Source organism: Miniopterus natalensis, chromosome 22, assembly GCF_054644295.1.
Source record: "Miniopterus natalensis isolate mMinNat1 chromosome 22, mMinNat1.hap1, whole genome shotgun sequence".
In the NCBI taxonomy this organism is placed as follows: domain Eukaryota; kingdom Metazoa; phylum Chordata; class Mammalia; order Chiroptera; family Miniopteridae; genus Miniopterus; species Miniopterus natalensis.
Window position 1 is genome coordinate 9510904 of NC_142102.1, and position 26930 is coordinate 9537833.

Consider the following 26930-nt stretch of genomic DNA (forward strand, 5'->3'; position numbering starts at 1 on the left):
GCGAGGCGAGTGTGCTGCCCTCCTGCTCCCGGGGGCGGGGAGAGCCAGCCTCCGCCACTGGACCGAAGGCCACGCGACACAGGACGAGCGGGCGGCTTGGGCAGGGGGCGCGCGCCCAGGGCGCAGGGAGAGCGGGGGGGGGGGAGCCTCGTGGCACAGGAGCAGCGCCCCCCTCGAGCCAAGGCCTGTGGACAAAATCTTTGAACCAAAAAGAGCCTCAGGCACCATCCTCTCCCAACTCTTTCATTGTGCAAATGAGAAAACGGAGGCGGGGAGAGGGACAGGGCTGTCCCCGATCCCAGGGGCGCATCTGTATAAAGCCAGGTGTCCTGCGTCAGCGCGAGGTGTCCCCACTTCCAGAGGCCCCCACCACGCGCCCTCCTGGGGATGCAACAGCATCTTCGTGCCTGGGGTGGCCGAGGGGTGGGCAGGCGGCTGGAGGCTCACAGTCCCCTCGGCGTGCCACGCCTTTGCCGCGCTGTCCCGAGCCGCGCATGCTGGCTCCATCCTGTGCATCCTTTCATCCCCGAGGCCCAGTGTGGCCACGTCATCGGGGGCCCGGCCCTTCGGCAGCGTGAAGCCTCCCCGTGAGTCAGGCACAGGGCGCCCGCGCCCGGCCTTGCTGAGCGCACCCTCCCTCCCAGCCCGTGCCCAGGCGGTGGTGGGTGGGCTCGGCCCCGATGGGTGGCAGTGAGCGCTCCCCGCCTTTGTCTGCACCCCGCTGAAGGCCATGGCCGGCCGGTGCCGCTTTCCAGCAGCAGGGGGCAGAAGAGCCCAACTTATCTTCCCAGGGCGCCCGCCCCAGGCTCCCGGAGTCCCCAGCAGCTTTTATTTTCCGAAGCCTGTCACTGAAACTTGCTCTATCCCTGGATGGCTTTGGGCTGTGTTTTTAGGAGGGGGGGAGTCTCGGTTTTTTTAGGGATGACCCTCCCTTATCGTTTCCTCACCAGTTAAGACAGAGCCCCTCATTAGGACCGTCGAGGCTATGGGAGTGTCGTAAGTGCGCAGGAGAGTCAGCGTGTGACAAGGACCTGAAGAGGCTCACTCATTTGCACAGCGACCAGGAGTCAGGGCCCAGGCCACTGAGCCGCCCGCTCCCCGAGACCTGCCCAGGAATTTAGCCAGGACACTGCCCTTTCCTTGGACGAAGGCCTTGCCCAGAGGACCTAAGCCATCGAGCATGTCCCTGCAGACTTGTCCTAAGGCGTGTCCCAGCCAGACCCGCCCCAGCTACGTGGTGTTTGCATCCGGGAAGGTCAGCAAGCGGAGAGCCCCGCACGGCCCCGCAGTGCTCACTGCTGTCCCCAGACCCCTTCGCGTTGGACTAATTAGCCCAGCGGCCGGGACCCTGATTGCTCCACTCTGCCCTCCTGTCTCTCCTTCCTAATTAGGTCTGTCACTTAATGACACTCTTGGAATTCTCGGGTCCCATAGCAGAAGTTTCACGAACTAGGTTAGACAAATTGGTAAGTGGACTGGAAAAAAAAAAAAATCCAAAAACTACCCAGAGAGCCGTCAGTGTGGCCCAGGGGTGAGACGTCCGCATCTCCGATGGGCTGTGATCTGCCCTCGCAGTCTCTGGTACACTCCTGGGTTGGTTGGCTTCAAGCTGGTTCAACCCTATTGCCAGTGACTTTTCTTTCGATCCTGTGATGATGATGATGGCCCTCGGAGGTGCGAAGACATCTCAACCCCCTGTGTTTGCCTGGCCCCCCAAAATGCACCTCAAACAGTACTTCTGCTATTCCAGGCCTGCCCGAGACCGCTGTCCCTAAGGGGCGCGCTCTGACTTGCTAAGCCTTTTGTATCAGTCAGGGTGGGCCAGGCTCTGCTGCGGTAACAAACACTCAGCCGCTCAGTGACTCACAACACTGGGGGTTTATTCCTTGCTCGTGCTGTGTACCCAGCGCAGGTCAGCAGGGACATGTGTCCACTGCAGCCTTTCGTGGGCTGGGACACGACAACTGTCCCTCAACGCCGAGAATTCCCGAGCAGTTACCCGCTGAGCAGGCGGAGGGAGGGTTTCGCCATAACCAGCCAAAAGTGCCTCGTAAAACTACCATTCATTGTGGAGATGGGCAGAGAAAGGGGGTGTCTTAGAAGAGACGTTTCTCAGACCGGGTTCAGGCCTCGGCTGGCTTCTTGGGCGCCACCAACATCAGAGCGAGACCCCACTGGCAGCGTGCGCCAGAGCCACGCTGTTTCTGCTCAGTGTCTTTTCTCTCCCTGCCACAGTGCTCTGGATATTTGAAATGAAGGGAAAAAATATCTCCCAAAATACTCAACTGTGATTTTCCTGTGTCTATAAAATCCTGCCCCCCCCCCCACACACACACACCTTCCTGCTGAAGCCCCTCTCCCCTTGCCCGAGGCGCAGGCTCTCCTTAGTCTGACACCGATCGATGCTCTGCCCCGTGTTACAAGTTAGGAGCCGGCGTTGGCTCTCCACGCACATGCACGAACCCACAGGGAGCGGTGACACGTTGACACAAACCCCCACCTCCCCCAGGCAGCCCCCCTCCCTGGGATGTTTTCTCACACGTAGCAGAGCCACTAACTTCCTAACTAAAATATGACTGCGCGCTGCTAATTGCGTTGCCTCAAACAACTGCCAGGATTGCTCTCTGCTGCTCACTTTTGGTTCCCTCTCTCCAGACCCCCCAAGACAGAGGAGGGGGGACGGCGGCTCCCCCTCACCACTTTTGTTTCTCTTTGCTGCCCAGCAGCAGGTGAGGAAACGCGGTGAGAGGCGGGCGAGAACATCCCCGCTCAGCTACCGGAGGCAGATTCATTTCCTTCCCTCCTCATGTGCAAAAGATGCTTCCAGGGTCACCTTGTGTCCGCCCATGCTCCCTTCTTCTTTAAAGATCCGTATCTTAAAATTCTCATTTATTTAAATATATACCTAAAAGTAACAATAACAGGAGCTGCCGTAGAGAGGGGCGCCCTGTGCGTCAGGTGGTTCTGGCTCCTTGCCTCTCTCGCTTGCAAACACTCTGCTTTGCAGCAGATGAGACTGAGGCTCCGAGAGGGTGAGGGACTTACCTGCTGTCACGTGCTAGGGTGTAGCAGAGCTGGGGTTCAAGGCGGAGCCCCCCGAAGCTTACACTCTCTGCTCTCCAGCGGGCAGCTACACCAAGGCATCTGTAGCCCCCAGGGTATTGCTGCTGGGTTGCTGTCAAGGCCTCCAGGACAGCGGCCACTGATATTCCAAAGGTCAGCTTGCCACCTACCGACAAGTAGGTGGCCTTAGGCTCATTGCACAAGGCCTGAGAGTTAACACCTGCCTGGAGCCCTCCAGGGAGCCCAGACAGTCCGGACAATCCGGAGGGGCCACCGGTGTGGCAGAGGGCGCAGAGCCTGGCCCCCGCGTCACACCTTCAGCTCTGTGAACTTGGGCAAGGCCCCTGACCTTTCTCGGCCTCAGTTTCTCCAGCCGCATAAATCAGGGATAGTAGATTATTTTGTAGGGTCATCGGGACGGGCGACAGGCACAGTTAAGGTTGCACCCTGCCTGGGGCCTGGTCCCGAGGAAGTCCTTGCTGGCATTTTCGTTGGTGTGACCTAAAGAGTCGCCAGGGAGGGCCTCTTGCAGATGGTGGTCATCTGGTGCCTGTGGTCGTTTTTATTCCCGAGTCTGTCCGTCCACTGGTCCAGGCCTGCAGCCCTGTTAGCTCTCAGCTCCTATGCCATGGCCCAGGCCTCCAAGAATTTCCTTCCAGGCTCCAGGGACATGGGATTATCGTCAAAGAGACATTTCTCAGCAGCTCATCTGGGAGTGCTGCCATGAAAGGTAGTTGGGGGGGGAGAGAGAGGGAGGGGGGGAGAAAACCTCTACCAAGGAGTAAGCCGTAGTTTATGTCTTCATGACTTCAGCTGGCAAATCGAAGAAATAACGGGACAAGACAGCCAAACCACAGGCGCACCGCCGCGAGGCGTGTAGGTTGGCCGCAGAGCTTCCCAGTGGAGGCCTGGCCCAGACCGCAGGCCGCCCCCGAGGCTTGAATGAACCTACCCGCCGGCAGATCGGAGAAGGACCCTGCCATAAATACTGAGCTGCCATCGGTTCGGGGCTCAAGCTCGTGCCAGGCATCTCCTGAGCACTTCGGGTCTCGCGTGGCTCATTGGATCGTCCCCCAGACTCCACGAGACACATACTGTCGGGCCGTGGTCACTGTGGTGCGGCGAAGTCAGCTGACGTGCAGAGTTCCCATCCCAGGCCTGGGGTCGCACCGCGAGAAGGGGGCAGGATCCCGGCCCAGGGTTCAGGCTTTTGGCCTGTGCTCTGTGCATGACTTAGGATCTGTGAGCCCCATGTAAGACGGGCAGTGGGGTGGTGAATGGGACCTCAGATCAGCCGCTTTGGGGGTGGGGGGTGAGTGAGTATACCTAGTAAAAACTATATCCTTGAATAATAAAAGTTTCTGATTTTTTTGTGTGTTTTTGTTAGCCCGCCTCGACAGCTCTGCCAAGCCAGAGATTCCACCCTAGATTCACAAGGTGCCTGGCTTCTGGCTGTTTTTGTCTAGACTGATACAAGCACAGGGTAGACAAGAAAATTAAGGGGGGGAAGTGATCAGTCTTCAGCTTGGGGGGGAGCGATCAGTCTTCAGCTTGTGGAGGAGCAGAAGCACCCATGTGAAACAACAGGCTGCTTTGCTCGGTGTCCGGCCCCCCACCCCAGGCCCTGTCCAGAGCTCTCGGCCCATCTGCACCCCCCCCCGCCCCCCACCGCTGACTGTCCCCTCTCTGATTGCAGGTAACCTGGACATCACTCCGGATGACCCCCGCTGGATCGGAGCCTGGTGGGGTGGCTTCCTGCTCTGCGGTGCCTTACTCTTCTTCTCTTCCCTCTTGATGTTCGGGTTTCCACAGTCTCTGCCCCCGCACTCAGACCCCGCCATGGAGAGCGAGCAGGCCATGCTCCCCGAAAGGGACTACGAGAGACCCAAGCCCAGCAACGGGGTCCTGCGGCACCCGCTGGAGCCGGACAGCAGCGCCTCCTGCTTCCAGCAGCTGAGAGGTAGGGCGGCCGCAGGAATGGGCTGACCGAGGGTGGCGGGGGACAGGCTGGCAGTCGGGACCGGCTGCTGGGGGACTGGAGGCAGAATCGTCCTTGTTTGGCACGACTCGCTGCTCCGGTCCTGTGCTTGGCTTGCTCCTGAGAAGCCGGTGACCTCGCTTGCAAAGTAGCTACCAGTTAGCGAAGGGCAGCCGACGGATGTCCCCAGGAGAGAACCCCATGGCAACGTAGCAACCGATGTGTGATAAACATAAATGTTTGCAGAGGGAAGGAAGTGACAGAGGGCAGGAGGGGGCTGGGCGTTTTGCAGAACGCTCGTGAGCTCTTTCATGCAGCTTATAAGCGCTTTGAAGCGTCAAAGGGGCTTCTGAAGTTGGCTCGCTTTGCCCGACTCGGGCATTCTGTAAGAGCCACGTCCAAAGTGCACGTCTTCAGGTTCACTCCTTCCTTCCATCCGCTGCACGAGAGGCTGGACGCGTGTGCCTGCGGACAGGAATGTGCAAATACAGAGTCACGCTGTAGAGTAATGACAGTCACACTGCGGATGCAGCAAAGTGCTCACAATCGTAAAAATTTTTTAAATCTTCTTTTCTAATAGCGTGGGGAGGCAGTGATGCAGAGTGAGAATGAGAAGCACCCCCACCCCCACCCCCGCCCCCAGTTGATTCCACATTTGTCGCATCTGGTCCCTTAAAGGCGAGGACAGTGTGGCCTCAAAAGCGGCTCCGTGCCTCTCGCCCCCCGGGAGGCGCGTGCTCTGCTCCTGGCTGCACAGGGCCCCTGAGTCCTGGGCCCCTGGAGGACCTGCTGCGCTTTAGAAATGAGCGGACGCGAGGCTGGAGCGCTGTCCCCCAGGGCGGCTGGGGCGGCAGGAAGGTGGCCGGTCACCTGTGCGGGCACGGGGCACGCAGCCAGGCCTCAGACAGTCCTGCGGCGCAGTTTAGACGTTTGGTGCGGGTGCAGTGAGCTCCTATATAAATGCCGAGCGCCTTCGTGGAGAAGCTGAAGTACCATGGAGGGGCCTCGGGCAGCCCGGTGGCCGGATCCCCGCTCTGCTCTAGACTAGCGAGAGCTGGAGCGCCGCCGCGTTAGGCCACAGGGAATCCTGTTCATTCCCGAGGGACTGATTAATAACCGAATGGCATGCCCGCCCCGTGTCCCATGGTGGCGTCTGCCAAGCCTCCAATTTGGAATTGTGCACAGAAGGCCTTAGACTTCATCTCTCTGAGGTCTAGGGGACAGTGGTAGGCGAGAAGGCCACTCCCTTTGTGTCCTCTGAGGTTGCCTGGGTGTGCACCCCGAGGAGTATGTGCTCAATAAAAGCGTCCCCCAGAGAAAAACAGGGCCGCTTCTGTAGCCCCCGGTGACCAGAGGGTGGAGCCTGCTGCTCCCCTCGTCGCACAGCAGCCCACAGGAAAAACGGCCGCACGAGAGTGGGCCTCGGGGGACACCCTTGCCCTGGAGCGGGGAGGGAGGCAGCAGCCTTTCTAGGTTTTTCCCCACGCCAGGGTGACACTCGGGCCTTGCTATGGCTGATTATGAGAGCTGCACAAGTAAACTCTTACCATGCGTCTCTGGTTACAAAGATGAAAAGCTACCATTCTGCCGCCAAAGAGCTCGCCTTCCAGTGTAGGGACCGACCAGCCCCCCAAGGAAGCCAGCCCGGGGCGGTAAGCACAGCCAAACCCTGAACCCTGCAGGTTACAAAACAGGGACAGGCAGGGGACTCCACCTGCCGGGTCGGAGACGGAGCTGAGCTGGGTCTCGGGGTGTCACTGCTTCCGGACGCTTGGATTAGGAGTCAGTTGCTCGTTAACTCATTTGTTCAACTCAGTCTGTGTTTACTGAGGCCCTGCTGGGGTTCAGGGGCCTAGCGCTGGGTTGACCAACGCAGCTTATGTTCTGGAGCTGGAATCGTAGCCAGGAGGCCTGCAGGAGGCAGAGTCCAGGCCGCGACGAGGTGCGAGTGGCATGTGCGGTGGCCGGGCTGACGGGCCCGCAGTTGGGTAGATTTGTGTGAGGCTCACTAGACCACAGGCGATGGCACGTTGTGACCTGTGTGCACATGGGCTCCACTTCTGATGATCCATGGTTTTTAATTTAGAATTAGCGATTCCCCGAGGCCATGGGTCCCTGAATGGACGGGAAGGATGTCCCGGCAGGAAAGGAAGGAAGTGTCTTTAGAAGGATCCCCAGGAGCCAAAATACAGTGAAGTGAGCTGTTACGTTAATAAACCATTTTCCATCACCTCGTGGAGGGGGGGCATGGGGGCCTACAGCCCCCATTCCCCGCCTGAGACAGCGTTCTGGCCATGTGGACATCTCCACCTAGAGCACCATACATTGCTCCCTGGGGCTCCCAAGCGCCTCACCCGCTTTGCGCCCCATGCTGTGCCAACAAAGTTCCCCTGAACACCCCAGCTCCGAAGCCCCCCTTCCTGATCCTGATCTTCAGATGCCCCAGAGCGTTTGCTGAGTCGCCTTCCAGGACCCGTCTCCCCCCTGGCGCCCTGCCTCTCGTATCCAGCACTGTGTCTGCCCCTTGCTTTCCTGCACCAGGAGCTGTGTGGTGGCCAGGACTGCACCTGGGGTGGCCTCCTGCAGCCAGAAGCTCGGAGTTTGCAGAATGGTCTGTGAAAGGCTGGACCCAGAGGGAGGAAGGAATGCAGGGGCCTTAATAGACAGATGCGCAGTAGTATCATCAGCTCACGACCACAGTTTCGTGTTTCATTGGAAATTGCCTCCCGTGTCACTTGCCCTGAAGGGGCCTTGATGGTGGGGATCTGGGCCCCTTCTGCAGCCACACGTCCAGGCACCTTCCCCACCATGTCCCTCACGGATGTTTCTGGAACACATCTGGCACTCTCCTCTTTGCCGCTGTTTCTCCTGGCACGCCCTCCTCCCTTGGTCCCCCTCTGAGCTAGACCCAGTCCCCACTTGCCCAGGAATCCCCCCTTAGCCCCTCTGAGCACATGCCCCCGTATACCCAGCAGTTCCCCTGTTGGCCACACGGCCCCTGCAAAGCACTTGCTAGCCCCCTGCGGGGCCCTCTCTGCTTGTCTGCATCTGCCCAAAACTTGTGGCTTCTCCAAGGACAAAGCTCTTAACATCTTTTTGTTCCAGTGCATAGAACAGTGCCCGGTGCTGTGCAGGTGACATTAGTTGAATGGATGAACAAATGAGCACTTTCTTGCCAGCATGCTCGCACATGCGCATACATACTGCACCCCCCCCATGCACATATGCACAGCTGGATTTCCTTTCCATGCACTGTCGTATTTGGTACCCTATAAGGCATTGGTACCATTTTACAGGTAAGGGAACTGAGGCTTAGAGATGAACGGAAAGGCTGTGAATCCTGGCAGGGTCCCAGTGCCTGTCGCCTTGGCCACGACATTGTACCGCATCTTCGGGCAATAAACCGACTCTCAGAGACAAAGTGGCGTCAGCAGGTGCCAACTGACTTTTCAGCTGAGTTGACTAATACTCTTCCGGCTGCTGGCTCGGTGGCACAGAGGTACCTTAAGACAATGGGCCTCCCGGGCAGGACCGCTTCCTAAAAGGGAGGGGACGAGCGACTCCCTGGAGCATTGCTGGCACGTCCGACCCTCTGGTGGGCTTTCTGGCTGGCTGAGGGTGACGGTGCCAAACGGTTTAAACTCTGCAGGCAGAGCCCTGCCTTTGATCATGGAAAGAGCAGAGCAGTCACAAGCTCAGCACTCTTGCCTGTGTGCTGCTCACGCTGACTGCCAAGTGGCCTCTTCTCGTCCCAGAAAAGATAGCTGCACTGGGGACAGCAGGGGACAGCTGAGCTGGCAGGGAGGGGTGAGTCTTAATAACCAGCCCCAAAGTGTGGAGCGTGGTTAATGACTTCCAGAGCGCCTGCGTGGGCCTCCCACTCTGGTCGATGGGTGGGTGTGACGAGTCTCCGTGCCACCTGTCGGGACAGCTGGGCCTAGACCCAGGTCTCCAGCCTCTAGATTCTGAGCTCTTTCCAGTGTTTCGCACAAGGATTCACTCAACTGTTAATGAACCAAGTGAGGAAGACAAGGGGAGCCAGCCTGGGGTGGGTGGAACCAACCCTTTTCCGCAGCACCCGCTCGCGAGGACCTTTGCTTTTAGGGGAGATGAAGTCTCCCTGGCTTGGTGCCATCTCCACCCTTCTTGCCCCGCTAATGCCATCGTCACTGGGTTCTGCTGACTTGATCTCCCACGTCTCCCTCTAACCTGCTCCTGGTACCTCCTGCAATCCAGCCTCCCCTCACCCCTCTGGTCTGTTACCCACGTGATGGTTTGGGGACCCGTCAGATCCTGTCGTCCTGCTCTGCGTGAAGGGATAGAGTCACAGGCCATCATGTGCCCCTCCAGCTTCCTGTCGCAGCAGCCTCAGTCCTCTGTATTTCCAGGCTCTGCCTCCCAGGACTTTGCACTTGCTGTTCCCTCCAGGGGAACTCTGAGCCCATCTTCAGGCATCAGCTCACATGTCATTTCCCCAAGGACTGGAGGGAGGGCGGGCGTGGTAAGAAGTGTCATCAGCCAGCCATCGGGCAGAGCTCTGGGTGTGGGTTTTGTTCATGGTGGAGTTCGGAGCGGGAATGTGACGCGAGCTGACCCCATCCTGTGTAGGGAATGATTGCATTGGGTCAACAAGGAAAACCAAGACCCTCGTCGGCTCGTTCAGATGACCCCCAGGGGAGAGCTCATGGCAGCTTTGTCCAGGGAGGTGGCCGTGAAAGTGGCAGTGATAAGGAGGGGGGTGGGCTTTATATATTTATAAATATACATGAGAGAACCTAGAATTGCTTTCCTGAAACTGTTAAGATTAAATACATTTTCTTAACACACATACACAGTTACGAATATTAATCCCAGGTATATATGTACACTTAGATGTATTGATAGGACATAGTTGTTCATTTATAATTTATAATATATAATTAAGGTGTAGTTCCCCTTTTGAGAAACAAACCCCAAACTCCTTTGGGGGGGCAGGGCAGGATGGAAATCAGTTGTGATTGCTTATAAAATATTTCAGTGTTTCCAGTAAATTGGAATAGCAGGCATGTCATAGTCTCCCCCGTTTTAGTCGTCGTCGCTTTCCCTGGCAAAACAGCAGCTATGTTTGGAAGCCAGAGTTTTCAGTTATGGGCGACTTCACAGGCTATAGGCTTTGGCCTGAGGAGCTGGGCGGCTCCCGGCGCTGTTTCCCGAGGCAGACGGGCGTGTGCCAAGAAGAGGCCTTGGGGGGAGAAGGCCTGGGAGCGCAGTGTGTGACCTTGGCCCTCTGCTTCTCTGCCCCCGCAGTGATCCCCAAGGTCACCAAGCACCTGCTCTCCAACCCTGTGTTCACCTGCATCATCCTGGCCGCCTGCATGGAGATCGCGGTGGTGGCTGGCTTCGCCGCCTTCTTGGGGAAGTACCTGGAGCAGCAGTTTAACCTCACCACCTCTTCTGCCAACCAGCTGCTCGGTGAGTCTGTCCCCGGCGCCCTGGGAGGGCGGGGAGGCTGTCGTGCTCGCTGTGAAGGCGACAAGCGTGCAGGAGCACACGCGGTGCCCTGCAGCAGAATTGCAAAGTGTGGTCTCCAGGTAAGACAAGCCCACCTGAGGCAATTATTAAAAATGCACGGCCAGAAAGAGCTCAGATATAAAACGTACGCGGGAAGCATTGTGACAGGCCAGGAGGTCGATGGACTGGGGCAAGCTGGAGAGTTGGGGGGGAAGATATGGGGAAGGAAGAGGGACATCAAGACGGATCTTGAAAGGTTTGGGTTAGGCCTTGGTCAGGCACATAAAAAGCAAGAATATTCTTCGCAGCATGAAACCCCTGGCCGGCAAATTCAGAGCTTGGAAGCCATACGCTCCCGTTCTGTCCGCTTGCCTGTGGCAGATGGAATTAGTGGATGGTGACAGCCCTTCCCCCCAAGCTCAGGCCCGGTCCCACTGTCCTGGGCGGCAGGCATCCCCCCTAATTGTTCGGCGCAGGCTTGCCAAAGGAACCCCGTTTCCCTCGTGGGAAGCAGTGGCACTTACTCGAGTGAGGAAGGTGGTCTCCAGCCCGTGGGAGAGAGGGAAGGGTAGGAACGGCCCCCAGATTCTGGCTGGAAACGTGGAAACGGCAGAGAAGACGGGCCTGCGGGGAAGGTGACGAGCTGAGGTGTCAGTGCCTGTGGGGGACACCCGTGTCCCGGGCCTGTGATCGGCTCAGAGCTCAAGATCGGGGTCGGGAACGTCGGCTCGGGTGCATCAGTGTGTGGCCAGCCGTTGAGGGCTGGGGCTGGAGTTTCCTTAGGGAAGGTGGAAAGAAGGGGCGCAATACAGCCGTGAAGAAGCAGGGGAGCCTGTAGAGAGCTTTAAGCAGCCCCCGAAAGAAGCCCCCGGGTCACGGTAGCCAAGGACGAGAGGGTTCAAAGAAGGAAGCAGCCAGCCGTGTGCGCTCACACGTCCCCGCCAGCTTTGCAGCAGGACCTGCTCCGCCCACGTCAGGGCTGTGTCTGCGGAGTGGGGCCGGGGGACCGGGGCAGGGATAGACCGTGGCCGCGGGACCCTTTCCCGAGGCTTAGCCGTGGAGGAAGGAAGGTCGGAGGCCACGGCGGGCGCTGCGGTTGGGAGCTCAGGGACAGGAGCGTGATGGGGGGTTGCTGGGTGCTGTTGTGTCAGGAGAGACGCTGCCCAGCAGGTTTCCAAGCAGAGCGATACGAGGCAGCAGAAAGCGATCTGCAGAAGGGGGGAGTGGGGGGGGACGGCCCCCCGTTTCAGGGCTCACCTGTTCCGAAAGCGCAGAGCAGGGCGGCCTGGGGGCGGCCGCTGGAGTAGGCCAGGCCGGCTGGCTGGCGCCTCGGAGCCCCAGCCCCGTGGGGTGCTCGTCTCCGCGGACTGGGAATCGGGTCCCTGCTGAGAGGAGGGGCGGGGACAGGAGTGTGATGGGGGTGTTGCCGAGCTTGTGGTGTTTTCAGTTACTTCCCAGCATGGCCCGTGCACAGATGCAGAGGGCTGCCCCGTTGGGGGTCAGGAAAGCGCCAGCCGACCCCCCAGACCTGCGCTGCCAGGCGCGGTGCGCACGGGGAGCCCCAGAGCGCTCGTCCCAGCCGGCGGGCGGGCGGGCGCGGGGCGCGAGCCTTCTGGAAAGCTCCGCGGCGGCTCCAGCTGAGCATATGCCCGTGTGCGGGTGCAGCCGCTCCGCTCCCAGGCGCGCACCCAGCGGGAGCGAGCGTTTCGATGCGCTCACGGGTACACGCGCGTTCCACGGTGTTCGGAGCAGCTTTACGCACAACAGCCCCTCGCGGGGAACAACCCAAACGTCTGTGAGCAGCGGGCGGGTAAGGAATTTATAAAACGGTCGAACGGCGGACGCCACACGGCGTGAGAAAGCCAGAGCTGATCCGTGCCTCTGTGTGGCCGAATTTGACTGCGGTGAAAGGCGTCGGACACAAAGGAGAACATGCTTACTGGAGCTAAAAGGAGGGAAAGGTACTTAAAGGGATGGAGGCCAGAAGGATGGTCGCCCTTGGGGGAGACCGCCTCCTGGGGTGCACACCAGGCGCCTCCGGGGCCGCTGGGCATGGTCCCAGCTTGATCTGACCTGGCGACAGGCGTGTTTAGAAAATGGGGTTTTTAGAAAAATTCCTCGGCTCTTCCCTTAAGCTTTGGCACGTCGCAGGACATAACAAGTTAATGATGCGGCCGGGTCACAGCACAGCCTTGTTTCTTCCTTCTTACTAACAGCTCTTTACACCCACTGCTTCCTAAGGGTTCTTCTAAGTGCCAGCAGCGCGCAGCCCGCCGGTCTTTCCGACAGAGACAGGCGGCACACCCGTGTCATTAAAGGGGTCCCTTCATCGGAGCGGGCGCGGCTCAGGCCTCACCCTGAGCACCCGAGGAGCGGGCCGCTCGCCTCCCGGCTACGTTGCTGCTGCTCCACACGTTTTTATTACGTTTGCACAGCTGCTTGCACCTTGGGCTTGTCTTCCATCTAAGATCAGATTTCCCAGTTTGCTGTCGAAAAACAAATCAGTCGTTTTCAGGGTAGAAGGTCTGAGAAACCGTCTGAATTTCTTGTGCCTGTTTCTTTTCGAGCGACTTTCTGTCTGTCGGAGTGCTTGGCAGAGGAGGACCGTTCCCGCCACTGTCCCCTGGCTGTCCCGTGCGCCAGGCTGTGCTCTAACCGGCGTGGACGCGGGGGGCTGGCTGAGGAGGGGCTGCCGGTGGCCTTTAGGGGATAAAGCAGCAGCGGGAGCCTAAGCCAAGGCCTCAGCATCAGCGCAGGGCTCTGGGCCACCCAGGAAATCATAGCAGATGGGGCGGGATTCAGAAAAGAGCGACACAGGTGATTAAGGGGCTGATGGCGTCGGCTTATTGGCAGCGATGAAAGGACTCGATCTGCGCAGGAAACGCAGTGAGCGCGGGGTTCCAGGGAGGTTCTGAGACCAGCCCGAATGTTAAGGCCACACACGCAGCAAGGAGGGAGGGGGGGCTGCTGATGGCTTGGAGATGATGATGGCACGCCTGTTACTGTCACAGTTACCATCACCGCTGGGTGACACTCCCACTGTCTCTGTCAGGAAGTGAGACAAAGCACAGGCCTGCTCTTGGGCATGGGCGTGCCACCGGTGTCCATCACACGGTCATCTGTCACCACCTAACTCTCCCCCGAGTAACCCCGAGGGCCCCTCTGGCCTGGGGTCCATGCTGGGCACAGGGAACCGTGAGGGACAGGACAGGACAGGACAGGACGGGAAGGGCTCTTGTCCTCAGGGAAGCTGCAGCTCAGTAAGGAGGGAGGGCACAAGAAACCCACAAATAAACAGGCAGCTTCTGATAGTAGGGGAGCCATGAAAAGAGGAAGTCGGGGAATCGGGCGAGGTGCAGGGACCGCTAGATGGGGTGGCCTGGGAAGGCCTCTCTGGAGAGGAGAGGGGCCAGCCAAGAAAAGACATAGGCCAAGAATGTTCTAGAAGAGGGGCCAGGAAATGCAAAGCCTGGGTGCCTTTTCCAGGGAGAGAAAGGAGGAGAAGGGGGCATGGCTGGGGGGCCGTGAGACATGGGCTGAGAGCACAGCGGGGCTCAGAGGGGCTTGGTCACCGGGACCATTTCTGTGCCCAGGGCTGGGGAACTGAGCAGAAATATTCCAAGAGCGTCAGATAATACAAGAGGTATTATGGTGTTTTTAAAATGTAACTTGTGCTATTTTCTTACACAGCTCAGCCTCCCTGATTATATTCTTCTTACCCTAATATTAAAATTAATTTGCATTCCCTTAGCACATAGCAGCTGGTTGAGGTAGTCAACTGACCTAGAGGTCTGTCGCTTAGCCAGGAGGAGGCCGACTGGGCCGGGAAATTGGCCGTGCACAGTTTACCCCGGGGATAGATGACGCCCAGGGTAGTTTAAAGCCGAGTTTTAGATGGAGTGAGTCAGAACAGAGCAGAACCAAACAGGAGGCTGGACGCCTAGGACCCCCTGGTCCTCCCGAAATCCCACGAGTCTCTGAGGATCCGAAATAACAGGCCGATGGCCCTGCTGCCTTGCAGGCGGTTCTGTTTGTGAGAGAGGGACATGCATGCCACCCACCGACCAAGAGCCACGAAATACACTGATTTCATTGCTGCTACTTCCTGAGAGGCCATGGGGCTGCCTAAAACGCTGTCCCCTCGGGCTGGCGAGTCGTGGGACCTCCAGGCCGTTCCTTGAAGCCTTCCTTGCCTAGTGGGAAGAGGGGGTGACAGTCCCCAAATGGGCTTCAGCCCGGCTCCCACACCCTCAGGAGCGTGCAGAGCGGTCGCTGCTCCCCGGTCCTTACTGTCCTAAAGGGCGTGCGGGTTCCCACTGCATCTGACTTTGACTTCTGGTTGTCCCCACAGCTTCTGTGCGGGGACCCCACTTGCACAGTAGGTGGGTGCACTTAGGCTCCTAGGAACAGAGCTCTCACGTGCGAGTCTCCCCAGCTTCCTGTGAGCTCCTCCAGGACAGAGGGGGGCCCGTGATGGGGACTTGGGGGCACCGGGAAGCGGTGGCCCGCTTGCCCTGCTCACGGCGCCACCCCTCTGTCCCTCTGCCCCTCTGCCCCCCGAAGGGATGACCGCCATCCCCTGCGCCTGCCTGGGCATCTTCCTGGGCGGCCTGCTGGTGAAGAAGCTCAGCCTGTCCGCCCTGGGGGCCATCCGGATGGCCATGCTCGTCAACCTGGTGTCCACCGCCTGCTACGTCTCCTTCCTCTTCCTGGGCTGCGACACGGGCCCCGTGGCTGGGGTCACTGTTCCCTATGGAAACGCGTAAGTACCAGCAGCGTCTGTTCGTGCCCCTCTCTGCCCCCTGGGCCAGGTTGATGGCAGAGCTTTGTCCCTAGTGACCATGAGCCATGGAGTGGGTGACGCCCCTGCGTCTGTTTCCAAGGTCAGAGACTCAGTGGGACCCTCTGGGTGGGGGGCAGACCGTGTCCCTCGAGGGGTCTCTCCCAGGGCAGCCAAGGGACCCTGGGGGAGATGAGCAGACATTACTCCTGGGGACCCAGGTTTCTACTCCTGGCATTTGACTGTGGGAATGATGCGAAGATAGAAAATAAAAGGGAATTTTATTGTAACATTCAGCTGCACGTAAAAGATAGAATAGACATCAGCAGTTCCTTCGTTTCTATGGGACCACTTTTTTTATCTGGTTGTTGTCCTTATATATCCAGCGTTGACAGCCGTCCCCTTTTCTACATGGGACTCTGAGGCTGCCTTGACAGTCCGGCCTGGAGCATCGAGACTGGAGCCCGGCTGGCTTGCAGGATACCAGTTCCTCGCCACCCTGGTCTCCTCCTCCAGGCAGGCCACCAGGCCTACTCCTGCAGTTAAGCCAGAGGATACAGTAGAGCTTGAGCACTAAAAGGCTTAGCTGCAAATGACAGGGCTGAAGAAAGGACACTTGTCTCTCACAGCACTAAAAACGCCCCTTCCACCCTGTCCCCCTCTGCAGTGTGCTAGCTCTAGGTAGCTGCGCCTTTGGTGGTGCAAAAGGAACTTTAAAATATCTTAGTGTTACTTTTCGCAGGAAAGTGACTCAGTCGGGCAGACAGTAATTATTGAAGCGGCCTGGTTGTAGTGGTTTGTTGAGTATCACGGGGCTTGCTGTCTGCTGGGGCGGGATAAAACCGAGGCAAGGACCGACCCAAAGAGGGGAGATGGGAGTGTTCAGCTGGGCAGGGTGGAGTTGCTGGTCCATCGGAGGCTGCAGTAATCTGGAGAGGCATCCTGGAGGAGGTGGCCCTGAGCAGAGCCCCAGCTCTTGCCAGCCCAGAGGGCGCATTGGTGCAAATGATAGAGAGAAGCTTCTTCTCCTCTAGGCAGACAGAGCTCCCACCCAGCCTAGCACCACGGTGCAGGGAACAACCCACGGAGCTCCAGCTGTGGCTCTGGGCTGGATCCTGCAGGACAGATTGGGTTAAGAGGAGGCAAAGCAGGGGGTGCCAGGCGCCTCATCCCAGCACAGGGCAGAGAGATGTCACTGGGGGGATCCTGTCGGAAGCTGGCCTTCCTCTGACAGGTTCTGTGTTTCCTTTGTTCTCCAGCTCAGCACCCGGCTCGGCCCTGGACCCCTACTCACCCTGCAATAAAAACTGTGAATGCCAAACCGATTCCTTCACTCCCGTGTGTGGAGCAGATGGCATCACCTACCTGTCTGCCTGCTTCGCTGGCTGCAACAGCACGGTATAGTGATGCTCGGAGGGATGGGATGGGGCGGGAACTCAGGCAGCCAAGTAGCTTAAAACCAAAGGTCAAGGGCAGGAGTGGGAGCCACACATGTTCCACACTTTATGTTCCTGCTCTGTGCCTTTTCTCAGCCTCTGCCCTGCTCCAGTGAAGGCTTTTCCATCAGTAGGATGGGAGGACTGCTGGGCCCTTCTTGCTAAATCAGTCGCTTTCCAAAAAGCATCATTGAGCAAGTAAAAGTGAAAATTCAAAGGAAGGTGTATATATGGAGCCAGGGGAAAAGATTGTGGTTTGAGACACTCACAAAGGGTATTGGTGGAATAGGATGACTCTACGGGTAATGAGCTCCCCATCACCCGAAGTATGTAAAGAAAGGCTAGAAAATCACTTCCCAGGGAAGACCTCTTCCATAGCTGAGACTGTCTGATATTAATTCACCCTCTTCCCTACTCAGTTCCCTTTGCCTTTTTCTTCTCAACTAGATGCCTCCCATTCTTTCCATCTTCCCACTGTACTTTTTTTGGCTCTTTCCTTCTTGGCTTGAGTTATACAATTGACTGTCAGCCTGTAGCTTTCCATGCCCCCTGCGTGAAAACCTGATGCCAAGTGAGTGGTCACCAACTCCTGCCGATCCTACCTGCCAGGTGTCTCTTGTGTCTGCCCCATCTCTTGCTTGGACCTGGGTAGTAGCTGCCTAACTGGTCTCCCAGCTCCGGGCGGCCCCATTCTGGCCTGTGCTCTGCACTGCAGCCAGAATGGTTTCTGTCACACTACCTATGACCCTTCCTAATGCTAATGCATCAACTAGAAGATGAGATCGAGGCACTGACCTGGGTCTGATTTGCCTTCAGCCGTACCTCCCTTCAGGTCGTGGTGGTCAGCTTTTCCCACACAACGTGCATGTTTTCACGCTTCTCCCTCCAGCTGGACAGCTCCTTCTGACTCAGCAGCGCCCTGCTCCAGCTCCCATCCTCTGACAGCCTCCCTCCCCTCCTTTACCTTTACCTTTGGGGTTCTTGCCTCTGCATCTTGGCGCCTGTCTGTCCTGGAGGCAGTTGTCTCCTGTCGCTGCAGTGATCCGCTAAAAGTACGCCTCACCCGCTCTGATCTGTGCGTTGCTGAGCGAGGCCTGGCATCCAGGTGCGCTCCGCAGATGCCCAGGGGCGCGTAGACAGAAAGCGAGCTCAGCAAAGGGCTCAGCGGCTGCCATCAAGCAGCTTGGAGTGGAAATCATTCATTTCCTCTCCTTGCCGCATCCTGGGTCTTTGTGGAGCAGCAGTGTTTCTGTAAAAGAAAACATTGATCATTTATTTTCATTTCCAAAGATGTATTTTTTTTTCCTTGCTTCTAACATTTAGATTCCTGGCCAGTTATTAACATTTTTCTATAGAGAAAATAAATCACCATAGGAGGTGGGTAGGGAGGAACCGATTTTTTAAATTAGGTGATAAAGCACTTTCTTTATGTGAGTGGAAATGAATTTTTTAAAGGAAGGAAGGAGCCTGGAGAGTGGTTAAAATAAAAATACAAGCTATTCTTTTTCATGACAACAATGTCATTTATATTCAAAAAGTTATATTATAAATCAATGTTGGTTATTGACCTGTTATAAAAATTTAAGTATAGGCTAGTGTCCAGAGACCAAAGAAGTCTCTACTCCAGAGCATTCTCTGGCCCCCAAAAATGGTCTTAAAAATTGTATCTCCCCTGATGTCACTTGTACGAGAGTCTTACCGAGTAAGAGCCTGGCCGGGCTCCCGGCCCTTGCCAGCCGCCAGAGCAGCCTGCTGCGCAAGGCAGTTATCCAGGGCGAGCTTCTCCGCTGCCTGCAGACACCTGCCTGTTTGTCACCTTACTGGGGGCCTCAGATTGTCTGCGGTGTGCAGACAAAGCGGGGAGGTTCTCCCCCTGCAGTTAGGAGGCAGCGACGGGGAAGCCCAGGCCCGCCGGCTGGGGTGGGAGCAGCAGTGCAGTCCTCCCCCTGGAGCCAGACTTCTCGCTGCCCCGGCTCCCAAAAGGCGGGTGAGAGACCTGGGGACACAGCCATGCGTGTCCTGGAAAAGGTCCCTTGTTGACAGTTTAACATGAAAAACAACTTGGAACAGCTGCAAGCTTTTCCAAGAGCCTGCGCAGGTCAGGGAACAGGGCCTTCCACGCGTCACTCGTGGCCCAGAGTCAGGGAATCTCAGGCCACCGTCCAGAAGCGAGCGAGGAGCGCTTGCAGGCTCTTGCACCTCTGCGCAGTTTGGAGAGGATACCAAATGGGGGCCATATTCCTGCTTGGCTTACCCGCTTCTCTCCCTCTCCTCGCCTGCAAGCTCTGGAAAAAAGTCCTCCATAAGCAGGGCTTCCCCCTCTCTCTCCCGTGTTCATTCCCTCACCCTCTGCTGGGGCCCCCACCTTTCCCAGCGTGAGGGTGACCGGCCTCCACCCCCAGCCCCGTACGTGTCTCCTCACTAATCCTCTCAGTGGCCTTGGGAAGGTGTGGTTTTCATTCCCTGGGGGTCACAGGTTAGTCACGTGCCTAAGGTCACACTGACCGTGGCGGTGGGTGCCGGCCTTGGAATGTAGAGTCTGTCGAACCCCAAACGCAGCGTCTCCCCCTGTCTCTGTGACTTCCCTCTTCAGGATCCCCGCCTCTTTTCCACCTGAAAGGACCTGTTCGTGCACCCGCTTCACAGCCTCTTGCTGCCTCTCCAGCCAGAAGCTCCTCCCTCCTCCCACCTCTCCCAGAACCACGTGCTGTGTTCCACTTCTTGGGGTTCCCCCGACACACGCAGCTCCCCGTCGCCTCCGGGCCTTTGCACGTGCTGTTCCTTTTATCAGGGACATTATTCCCCCAAAGCCCTTCCCATGCCTAACACCTCCTTACCCGAAGTGGAGAGGCCGCCTCCCGCCTGTCACTTCCTCCGGGTCTGCATTAGCACCCCGCTGCAGTGTCCCCACCGCCTGCTGTCCCCTAGGGAGCTTCTCACCCCCACCATGCCCGGGTTGCATGGCCCCTCACCCTGCATCTCCCCCCCTAGCTGCAGCACCCGGCTGGGGTTCTGTTGAGGCCCTGCATTCCCAGTGGCAGCCGTGGGGAATGGCTCCAGCCTCCCGAAAGGCGGGGTGCCCCGGGCGGGCCTCAGGGAGCACCAGGGGCCACTGGAGGCGATCATACTGCTCTCTTGAGTAGCAAATAGCAGGCAGGTCGGTTGTGTGGTGCTGATTTTAATACTAAAGCCCAATCCCTGCTCATGTCTCACCGCTTTCTAGCTTCCATCAACTCGGGCAAACCTCCCCTCACTCGATTAGATGTGAGTAATTCACCGATCACATAAATCTGATTACAAGGTTGGCGTTAGCGGTTTCCCGATGTTAGGTTTCCTTCCGGCGCTGGTTTGGCTTTTGTGTTTTCTGTTCTCCTGTGTCCTTGGCTGATAGCAGGGAGGCGTCCAGGATTGCATTTAACACGCGATTTGTAATTCTTCTCATGGCAGAGAAGACGGGCTGCTAGTTAATTTTCTAAGCTTCCTTTGGCTTGACTCTGTCGTCTCTGTAGCCTCCACGCTCGGGAGAGATGATTCTAGCAGAAAGCCTGTTGCTATGCTGCGCACTGCCTGCTGGATGTTGTGTCCTTTCCACGTACCAAATAATTGACTTAACGCGTAGAGCAGCCACCAGTGGAACGTTGAAAGTCGATACAGGCCTGGCCCAGCAGCGCGTAGAGCACTGATGACAGGTGATTAATCTGTGCCACCATCCAGGCAACAAATGTTTATGGAGCACCTGCGAGCAGAGCCCTGAGCAGGCTCTGCGGAAGGGGTGCCCCTTTGTGCACCCCCACAAGCTCGCCATTGAGTGTCACGGCTCAGCACTGGCTGCGCATTAGAGTCACGCAAGATTCTAGAGAATGAGGCCTGAGCCCCATCCTTAGAGATTCTGGTGTCTTTGTTCTGTTTTCAACGTTTTTAAAGCCTCAGGACTGCTGACACCCTTGGCTGCGTCATTCTCTGTCGTGGGAAATGTCCTGGGGTCCGGGGGATGTTTAGAAGCTTCCCTGCACTCTACCCGCCAGAGGCCAGTAGCAGCCAGCAGCGTCTCCAAACGGTTCGGTAGGTCTTGGGGGGACAGAATCACCCCCAGTTGCGAACCACCGCTCTAAGACCTTTCTGGAAACAGGTCAGCATCTGAGCTGATACTGAGCACTCGCCCTTCGGTCTCCTTTCCTTTGTCGCTTATTGTGTCCACCCACAGGGGACAGCAGCTGGAGATCGGAGGTGCCCTGTCAGCCTGGTACACCGATTGCTTGTGCGCCGTATCTGCCCTGCACGTGTATTGACTGTGGGCTAAACCCAGGTTCACCAGGCATTTCATACAGAAATCTGGACTTCAGGTGTCACTGTAAAAGTTGGACCATAAGTAACATGGCCCCTACACCCCCATAGGGCAGCGATGGGCCGTCGCTGAGCAGTGGCCGACCCCACCACTGGCCACCCCTTGCACCTGGACCATTTTCTTATCTGTTTCCTATCTGGCTTCCAAAGGTTTAGAGTTTGCAAACCCGCTTAAATAGCCCGGCCTGTTTGCCAGAACAGATTTAAAAGTCTACACTCATTCTGGTGATGGCTTGCATTCTGAAATCATGGCCACTCAGGACACCTAATCATGGACACCTAATAGATCTCAGGCCCTGGGTGAGCCATTAGAAATATAGAGCTTGGTAAGGAAGGAGCTCACATTTACTATAAAATGATATGTAATCTATTAATAGAATTATGTACAGGGGACCACCCAAGAGCAGCAGCTAGATGGCCTTATATGTTGACAATACAGTATTAAGTGAAAAGAGCACATTATAAAACTGTTTATAGGCTATGATCCCTTTCAGTCAAAAAAAGAAAAATCTAAATATATGTATATCTTAGCATGGGAAAATATTAGAAGGGCATGTAGCCAACTGTTAATAGGTTACCTCTTGATAGGGACTGAAACATTGATTTTCATATATTTCTTTCAAATGTTCAGTATATTTCTAAACTGTCTAAAAGAACATGCATTCGTTTTCCAATAGGGAAAACTTTTTTATTAAAACGTACGATTCGGCGTTAAAGGTAGGCGGTTACCTTCCGAGAGAAGGAAGCAGATGGGTGGGCAAATGGATCGTGGCCTTGCAGCGCGATGCCTGCCTGGGTGGAAATGGGTTCGGGTGGCGTGGGCTGGAGGGAGGGAGCGTGGACACTTTTCCTGGAGGGGGGCGATGTCAGGGTGGGGCCTTCGTCGTGGGGGGAGTGGGTGTTTGCCTGCAGAGGCCTGAACCTCGAGGTATGGGCCAGGATTTGAGCCGGAGGGGGAGACATAGGGGCCTGGCGATCGTTCCGAGCCGTGGCCACATCGTGGCCCTTCGCGCTCTGCCCGTGACCCCCTACCTGAGGTGCCTGATCCAGGGGGAGCCCCCTGCCCCCCAGGAGCAGCCCTTTCCTGCTCTCCTGCGGGAGATGGTGAAGGCCCCGCCCGCAGGATGCGCTCTGACCCCTGCGTTACAGGTTAGGGGCTGAGAGGCGGATGCGGGTCTTGCTTTCATGTCGGAGCTTTTCTCCCTGGCCGTGACCGTCAGCTGTGACCCCACCGGGGAACACGAGACTTTCTTCTCGTGGCTTTTCAACATGCCCCGGCCTTGGCCTTGGCCCGGAGGCTGCTGCAGGGCTCTGTGCAAATGATGAGCTCCAAGAAATACCAGCTTGGGCTGGGCTTACAAGGCGCAGAGATGCTGAGCTCCGAAAGGACAGTAACGAGTGACAGGAGAACAAGGAGCTTCGCTAAGCGCCTCGCGTACCTGGGAGTATGTTGTCATTTCGAGGCGGACGGCCCGGTCTGTTGTGGTTGTGTCACCAGCCCTTTGCCGTCTCACTGATGAGCGTGTCACACGGGGAGGCTGGAAGGTCCCGCGGACAGAAGCAGAGCACTGCGTGGATCCGCTGTCTCTCCGGCCGCCCCCTTTCTCAGCTGCAGGACTAGGGCCTGACATTTAATAGAAACTGTCACTTCTTCCTGGTGGCTGGCTGCCTTTCAGAAAGAAAAAGAAATCCAGTGTTCCAGGCTGTTGGGAGCGACCCTCCACTTTCCAAGTTGCCACGTCGGGCTGTTAATACACAGGACATCATCACCCCCATAGCTGTCCCCTTAGAAAAGTAATCTTTCAACCTAGAAATTAGTTTACTTGTACGATTAATAGAAATTGATCCTTCAGAGCTGAATGTGGGGTGGGGGGGACCAAACAAAAGCAACTTTATTCGCCAGTATTTATGAAACACTGCTGACGAGTATTTTGGGCTTATAATATGAGCTGTCAAAACAGCACGCTTATGCTTTCCTTCAGCAGTAGAAAATGAATCCAAGATCCCAGAAAGTAATTTTTCTATTTTTCTGGTCTCCAGCTTTATTGTAATTATTTATCCCCATCATTGTAAGCGAACAGAAACATTCCTCAGTGTAAACTAATGATTGAGATGTGGAACAGGCGTAGGATTTTCAATGACTATGCTTTTCACTGATTTTTGGGGAGAGTGAAAGGTTTCTTTATTTTTAAAGTTCTAGACTTTTTCATTTTTTAAAGAAATGGTACACTTTTAGGGTTCAAAAATCAGAAAGTAAAAAAAGGGGATGGAACTCTCTTTTCTACCCCTGCCTCCCACTTTTCAACCCACCACTCTGCCCAGTAGGTGATTACTATTATTAGTTTCTTGAAGTGTCTCCTTCTGGACTTTAATGCACATATCAGGTCTTATTAACAACTCTACCAACAACAGGTGCAGAATAATTTATCTTGGAGTTTCTTTCCCTATTAGTATGTAAAGAGCACCCGCACCTTTTTGACAGCTGTATAGTATTCCGTTGCGAATCTGTTGGAATCTTTATAACCAATCCTTGTAGGTAGGCACTCAGATTGCTGCAGGACTTCAGCTCTTGCAGTGTTGTGACTCGTGTTAAACTTATGTCATTTGTGTCCAGGCAAGTCTGTCTGTAGGGTAAATTCTTACAAAGTGAGACAGGCCAGTCTCACATTGTTCTGTCCGTCACCACGGGTTCCCAAGCTTGTCGGGCCTGCTCCTCTGTAGGCACAGTGGTGATCTGAGTATCAACATGATATAACAGGGTGCACTTCTTTCTAATAAAGTTAGATCCTGTCACCCTGTGTGTGACACCAGGCAGAGAATCCAGCCCTCCTGGGGGCAGTGACACTACATTTTCCCCTGGAGAAGAGCAAAGTGGGATGACACAGTGTCTCCAGCCTCGGCCCCTGGATAAAGGCCCTGTGCAGGGCAGTCATAAAGGGTGGCCCTGTGGAGGCCGGGGGGCACTTAGAGGCTTTTGGACACCCCTGCCAGCATCCCATGGAGCTTTATGGGATAAGAAAAACCCCAAAGCCCCATCTATGTGCTATGGGGAAAGAAAAGAACGGGGGGGCGGGGGGAGGCAGCGAGGTGGGAGGGGCTGGAAGGCGGACGCTAAAGTGGGGGTGACCCTCAGGAGAATTCACCCCGTGTGCTCGGAAAGCTGAGCAGCTCTGGAAAGGAAGCAGTGAATTATTTATGATTGTTTTCATTTCGCATTCATTAAAGGCCCCGGCGCTATTATCATCGAACCTTAATTGGCTTGGCGCTGGCTGGGCACTGCCTCTCCCGCCCCTGCGCCTCCCTTTGCCATAGAAATTCCTGGAGCGTGAGCGAGGGCCGTGCCTGGGAACGGGGGCGCCTGGGGCGATCTCGGGGGGATCAGAGGGAACACGGTGGCTCTCCTTCCTCCTCGGGTCGTGTATGGATGAGTGTGTCTCGCTGGGCTGCAGCTGGCCCCCCACATCGCTCTGCGCCCCCTGGAATCCCTCAGCCCTCTGCTTCCTGGCCACTGGAGAACCTTCCCATTAGCCCCCCCGTCTCTAGGCCCCCCGATTGCAGCAGCTCCGTACCTGACAGGGCACGTCCTTTGTTCCCAGTGCCACACTGGGCGCCGAACCAGCGACACTATGCAGCTTACCTGATTTACTTCTTTTAATACGCTTCAGTGTGATTATAACTGCATGGAAGAAAGGACAAATTGGCAAGTAATTACAGCGTTAATTTGGCAATGTTTTATCATATTGTGGGAGCGCAGTTTCCCCTCTAATTGTATTGGGGGGCACATTTGTCTGCGTTGCAGCTTTCCAAGAGATTCTTGAGCTGGGAAAGGAGATACACAGGAGACGGGGACTCGGCTCTCCTCCCCATAAATACTCCTTTATTTGCGTGTGTTCTGCAGCCTCCTTAAAAAGCTAACTCGTTTATTCAGGCCTAATTAACGGGATGCTACGGAATGCATAATTGGGCTGTGACAGCCCCAGCTGATGGATGGCTTTGGATTAGGCTCTGGAAATACCCCAATTAAAAGGGCCGAATGCTTCTTTCCAGAATCTCACCGGCTGTGCGTGCCTCACGGGCGGCCCGCCTGAGAACGCGACCGTGGTCCCCGGAAAATGCCCCAGTCCTGGGTGCCAAGAGGCCTTCCTCACCTTCCTGTGCGTGATGTGTGTCTGCAGCATGATCGGGGCAATGGCACAGACGCCCTCCGTCATCATCCTCATCAGGTAAGCTTGGGAGGCCCCCCGGGCCCCGTGCGGCGGCCTCGCTGTCCCTCCGTCCCACCTGGTGGCTGCGGCAGGTCTCCTGGACACCAGAACGTCAGGTTCCATGTGAATCTCAGCAGCCAGCTGCCCCAGGCTGCTAGGAATCAGTCACACTAGAGACAGACCTGACACCAAGGGGAGAAAGCAGGGCCCAGGGCAGAAAAGCACACGTTGGTGTCCTCCCAGGAACAGACTCTGCAGGTCATTTTGAAAGGGACTGTGGGCCTGTATTGATTTTTGCAGAGAGACGGTTAGAGGTAAATGAAGGTGGCATTGGTCTAGCCAAGTCCCCATGTCTAGCCTCCATCTAGCCACTGACCTGTTCTTGAATCTGGAACTGGGGTGGTGGCATTGGTCCCGCCGAGCCATGTGTGTGCAAGTGCCGTAGAGATGGGGGGGGGGTACTGAGGAGGGTGTGAGGCTGTGCCGATGGTGACTCTTCTGTACAAATAGGTGGTTGGTGAGAGCCCCCCCCCCCCCAAGTCTTGGTTCCCTGTCTCTTAGGGCCTGTGGTGGGGGCAGGTGAGGCCTCAAAGGTGAATTAGTGAGTAATATTCTGAGTCACTTAGACATGTGCAGAGGTGCCTAGATTCGTGTGAGGAACCTAGAAGCAGAATGCTGTCCACCTAAGATGCTTCCCTGTCCTCACAAAAGCAGGGTCTCTTTAAAGGAGGACTTTAGGGGCCAAATTTGCATTCTGTCCTTCATGACAAGATTAGCTTGTTGTTAAAAACTGGAGCTCACGCAGTCACCAGTTTTTCAGACTCTAGGCAGGGAAAGCAGGAGGAAAACACACCTGATAATTTTCTAAGGGCGGGCACGGGCGGGCCGGGGTCCGTTGCTGGCAGTGGGGTGATCATCTCTTCCTGTCCCCCTCGGCGACCGTAGGACAGTCAGCCCCGAGCTCAAGTCCTACGCCCTGGGAGTTCTTTTCCTCCTCCTGCGCTTGTTGGGTACGTATCTCTGTTCCTTCAGTGGCTGCATGCTGATGCCCAGGTGAGTGAAGATCCGCGAAATGGTCCCATTTCTGGACGTGGTCTTTTTTTTTCTTCTGTGACATGTAATTAGAGAAAATCAGAGCAACTTGATGTCCATTTTGCCCATGGTTTAGACCTAGCTATGGCAGAGTTCTCATTGCAACGGCTGTGTCGGGCCACCCTGGATTCTCCTCGGCGTAAGGAGGGACAAGTGATGGCACCAAAGGGAAGAAAATTTGATGGTGTCATGTGCACCCTCAACCACCCACGAGCATCTTGTGAAGGCTTCATTTGTGGGGCTGCCAGCTGGCGGGGAGAGGGGCATGTGCCCTGACAGTGCCTCACAAATGGAAACTTTGAAAGATGCAGATTTTTCCAGACTGATTTGGTTTATGCCCCTTGGGTTTCTGGGATGGGGCAATGTGCCCTTCATGTTGTAGAACCTCCATTCCAGGGGTTGGGTTGGGGTGGAGAGAATGAAGTCCAACCGATGGGAAGAGCCCATGGTTCTCACAGGGTCCTGGGCCCCGGGCCCCGCAGGGGCGAATCGGGACAGGCCAACCGGGAACCCGGCTCCCAGCCATGCCCGCCCTGTCCCTC

The 26930-nt window shown here is 56.4% G+C and overlaps 1 protein-coding gene across 2 annotated transcripts in view; it reads left to right on the forward strand.

Moving 5' to 3' along the window:
* Window positions 1-26930, forward strand: part of SLCO3A1 (solute carrier organic anion transporter family member 3A1) — a 163818-nt gene that overhangs the window by 127334 nt on the left and 9554 nt on the right. For both annotated transcript variants that reach the window (XM_087829186.1, XM_087829185.1), the window contains exons 4-9: window positions 4760-5023; window positions 10328-10492; window positions 15095-15293; window positions 16571-16709; window positions 25139-25314; window positions 26242-26306. In XM_087829186.1, coding sequence (XP_087685312.1) covers window positions 4760-5023; window positions 10328-10492; window positions 15095-15293; window positions 16571-16709; window positions 25139-25314; window positions 26242-26306 — 1008 coding nt within the window. The remainder of the gene's footprint in view (window positions 1-4759; window positions 5024-10327; window positions 10493-15094; window positions 15294-16570; window positions 16710-25138; window positions 25315-26241; window positions 26307-26930) is intronic.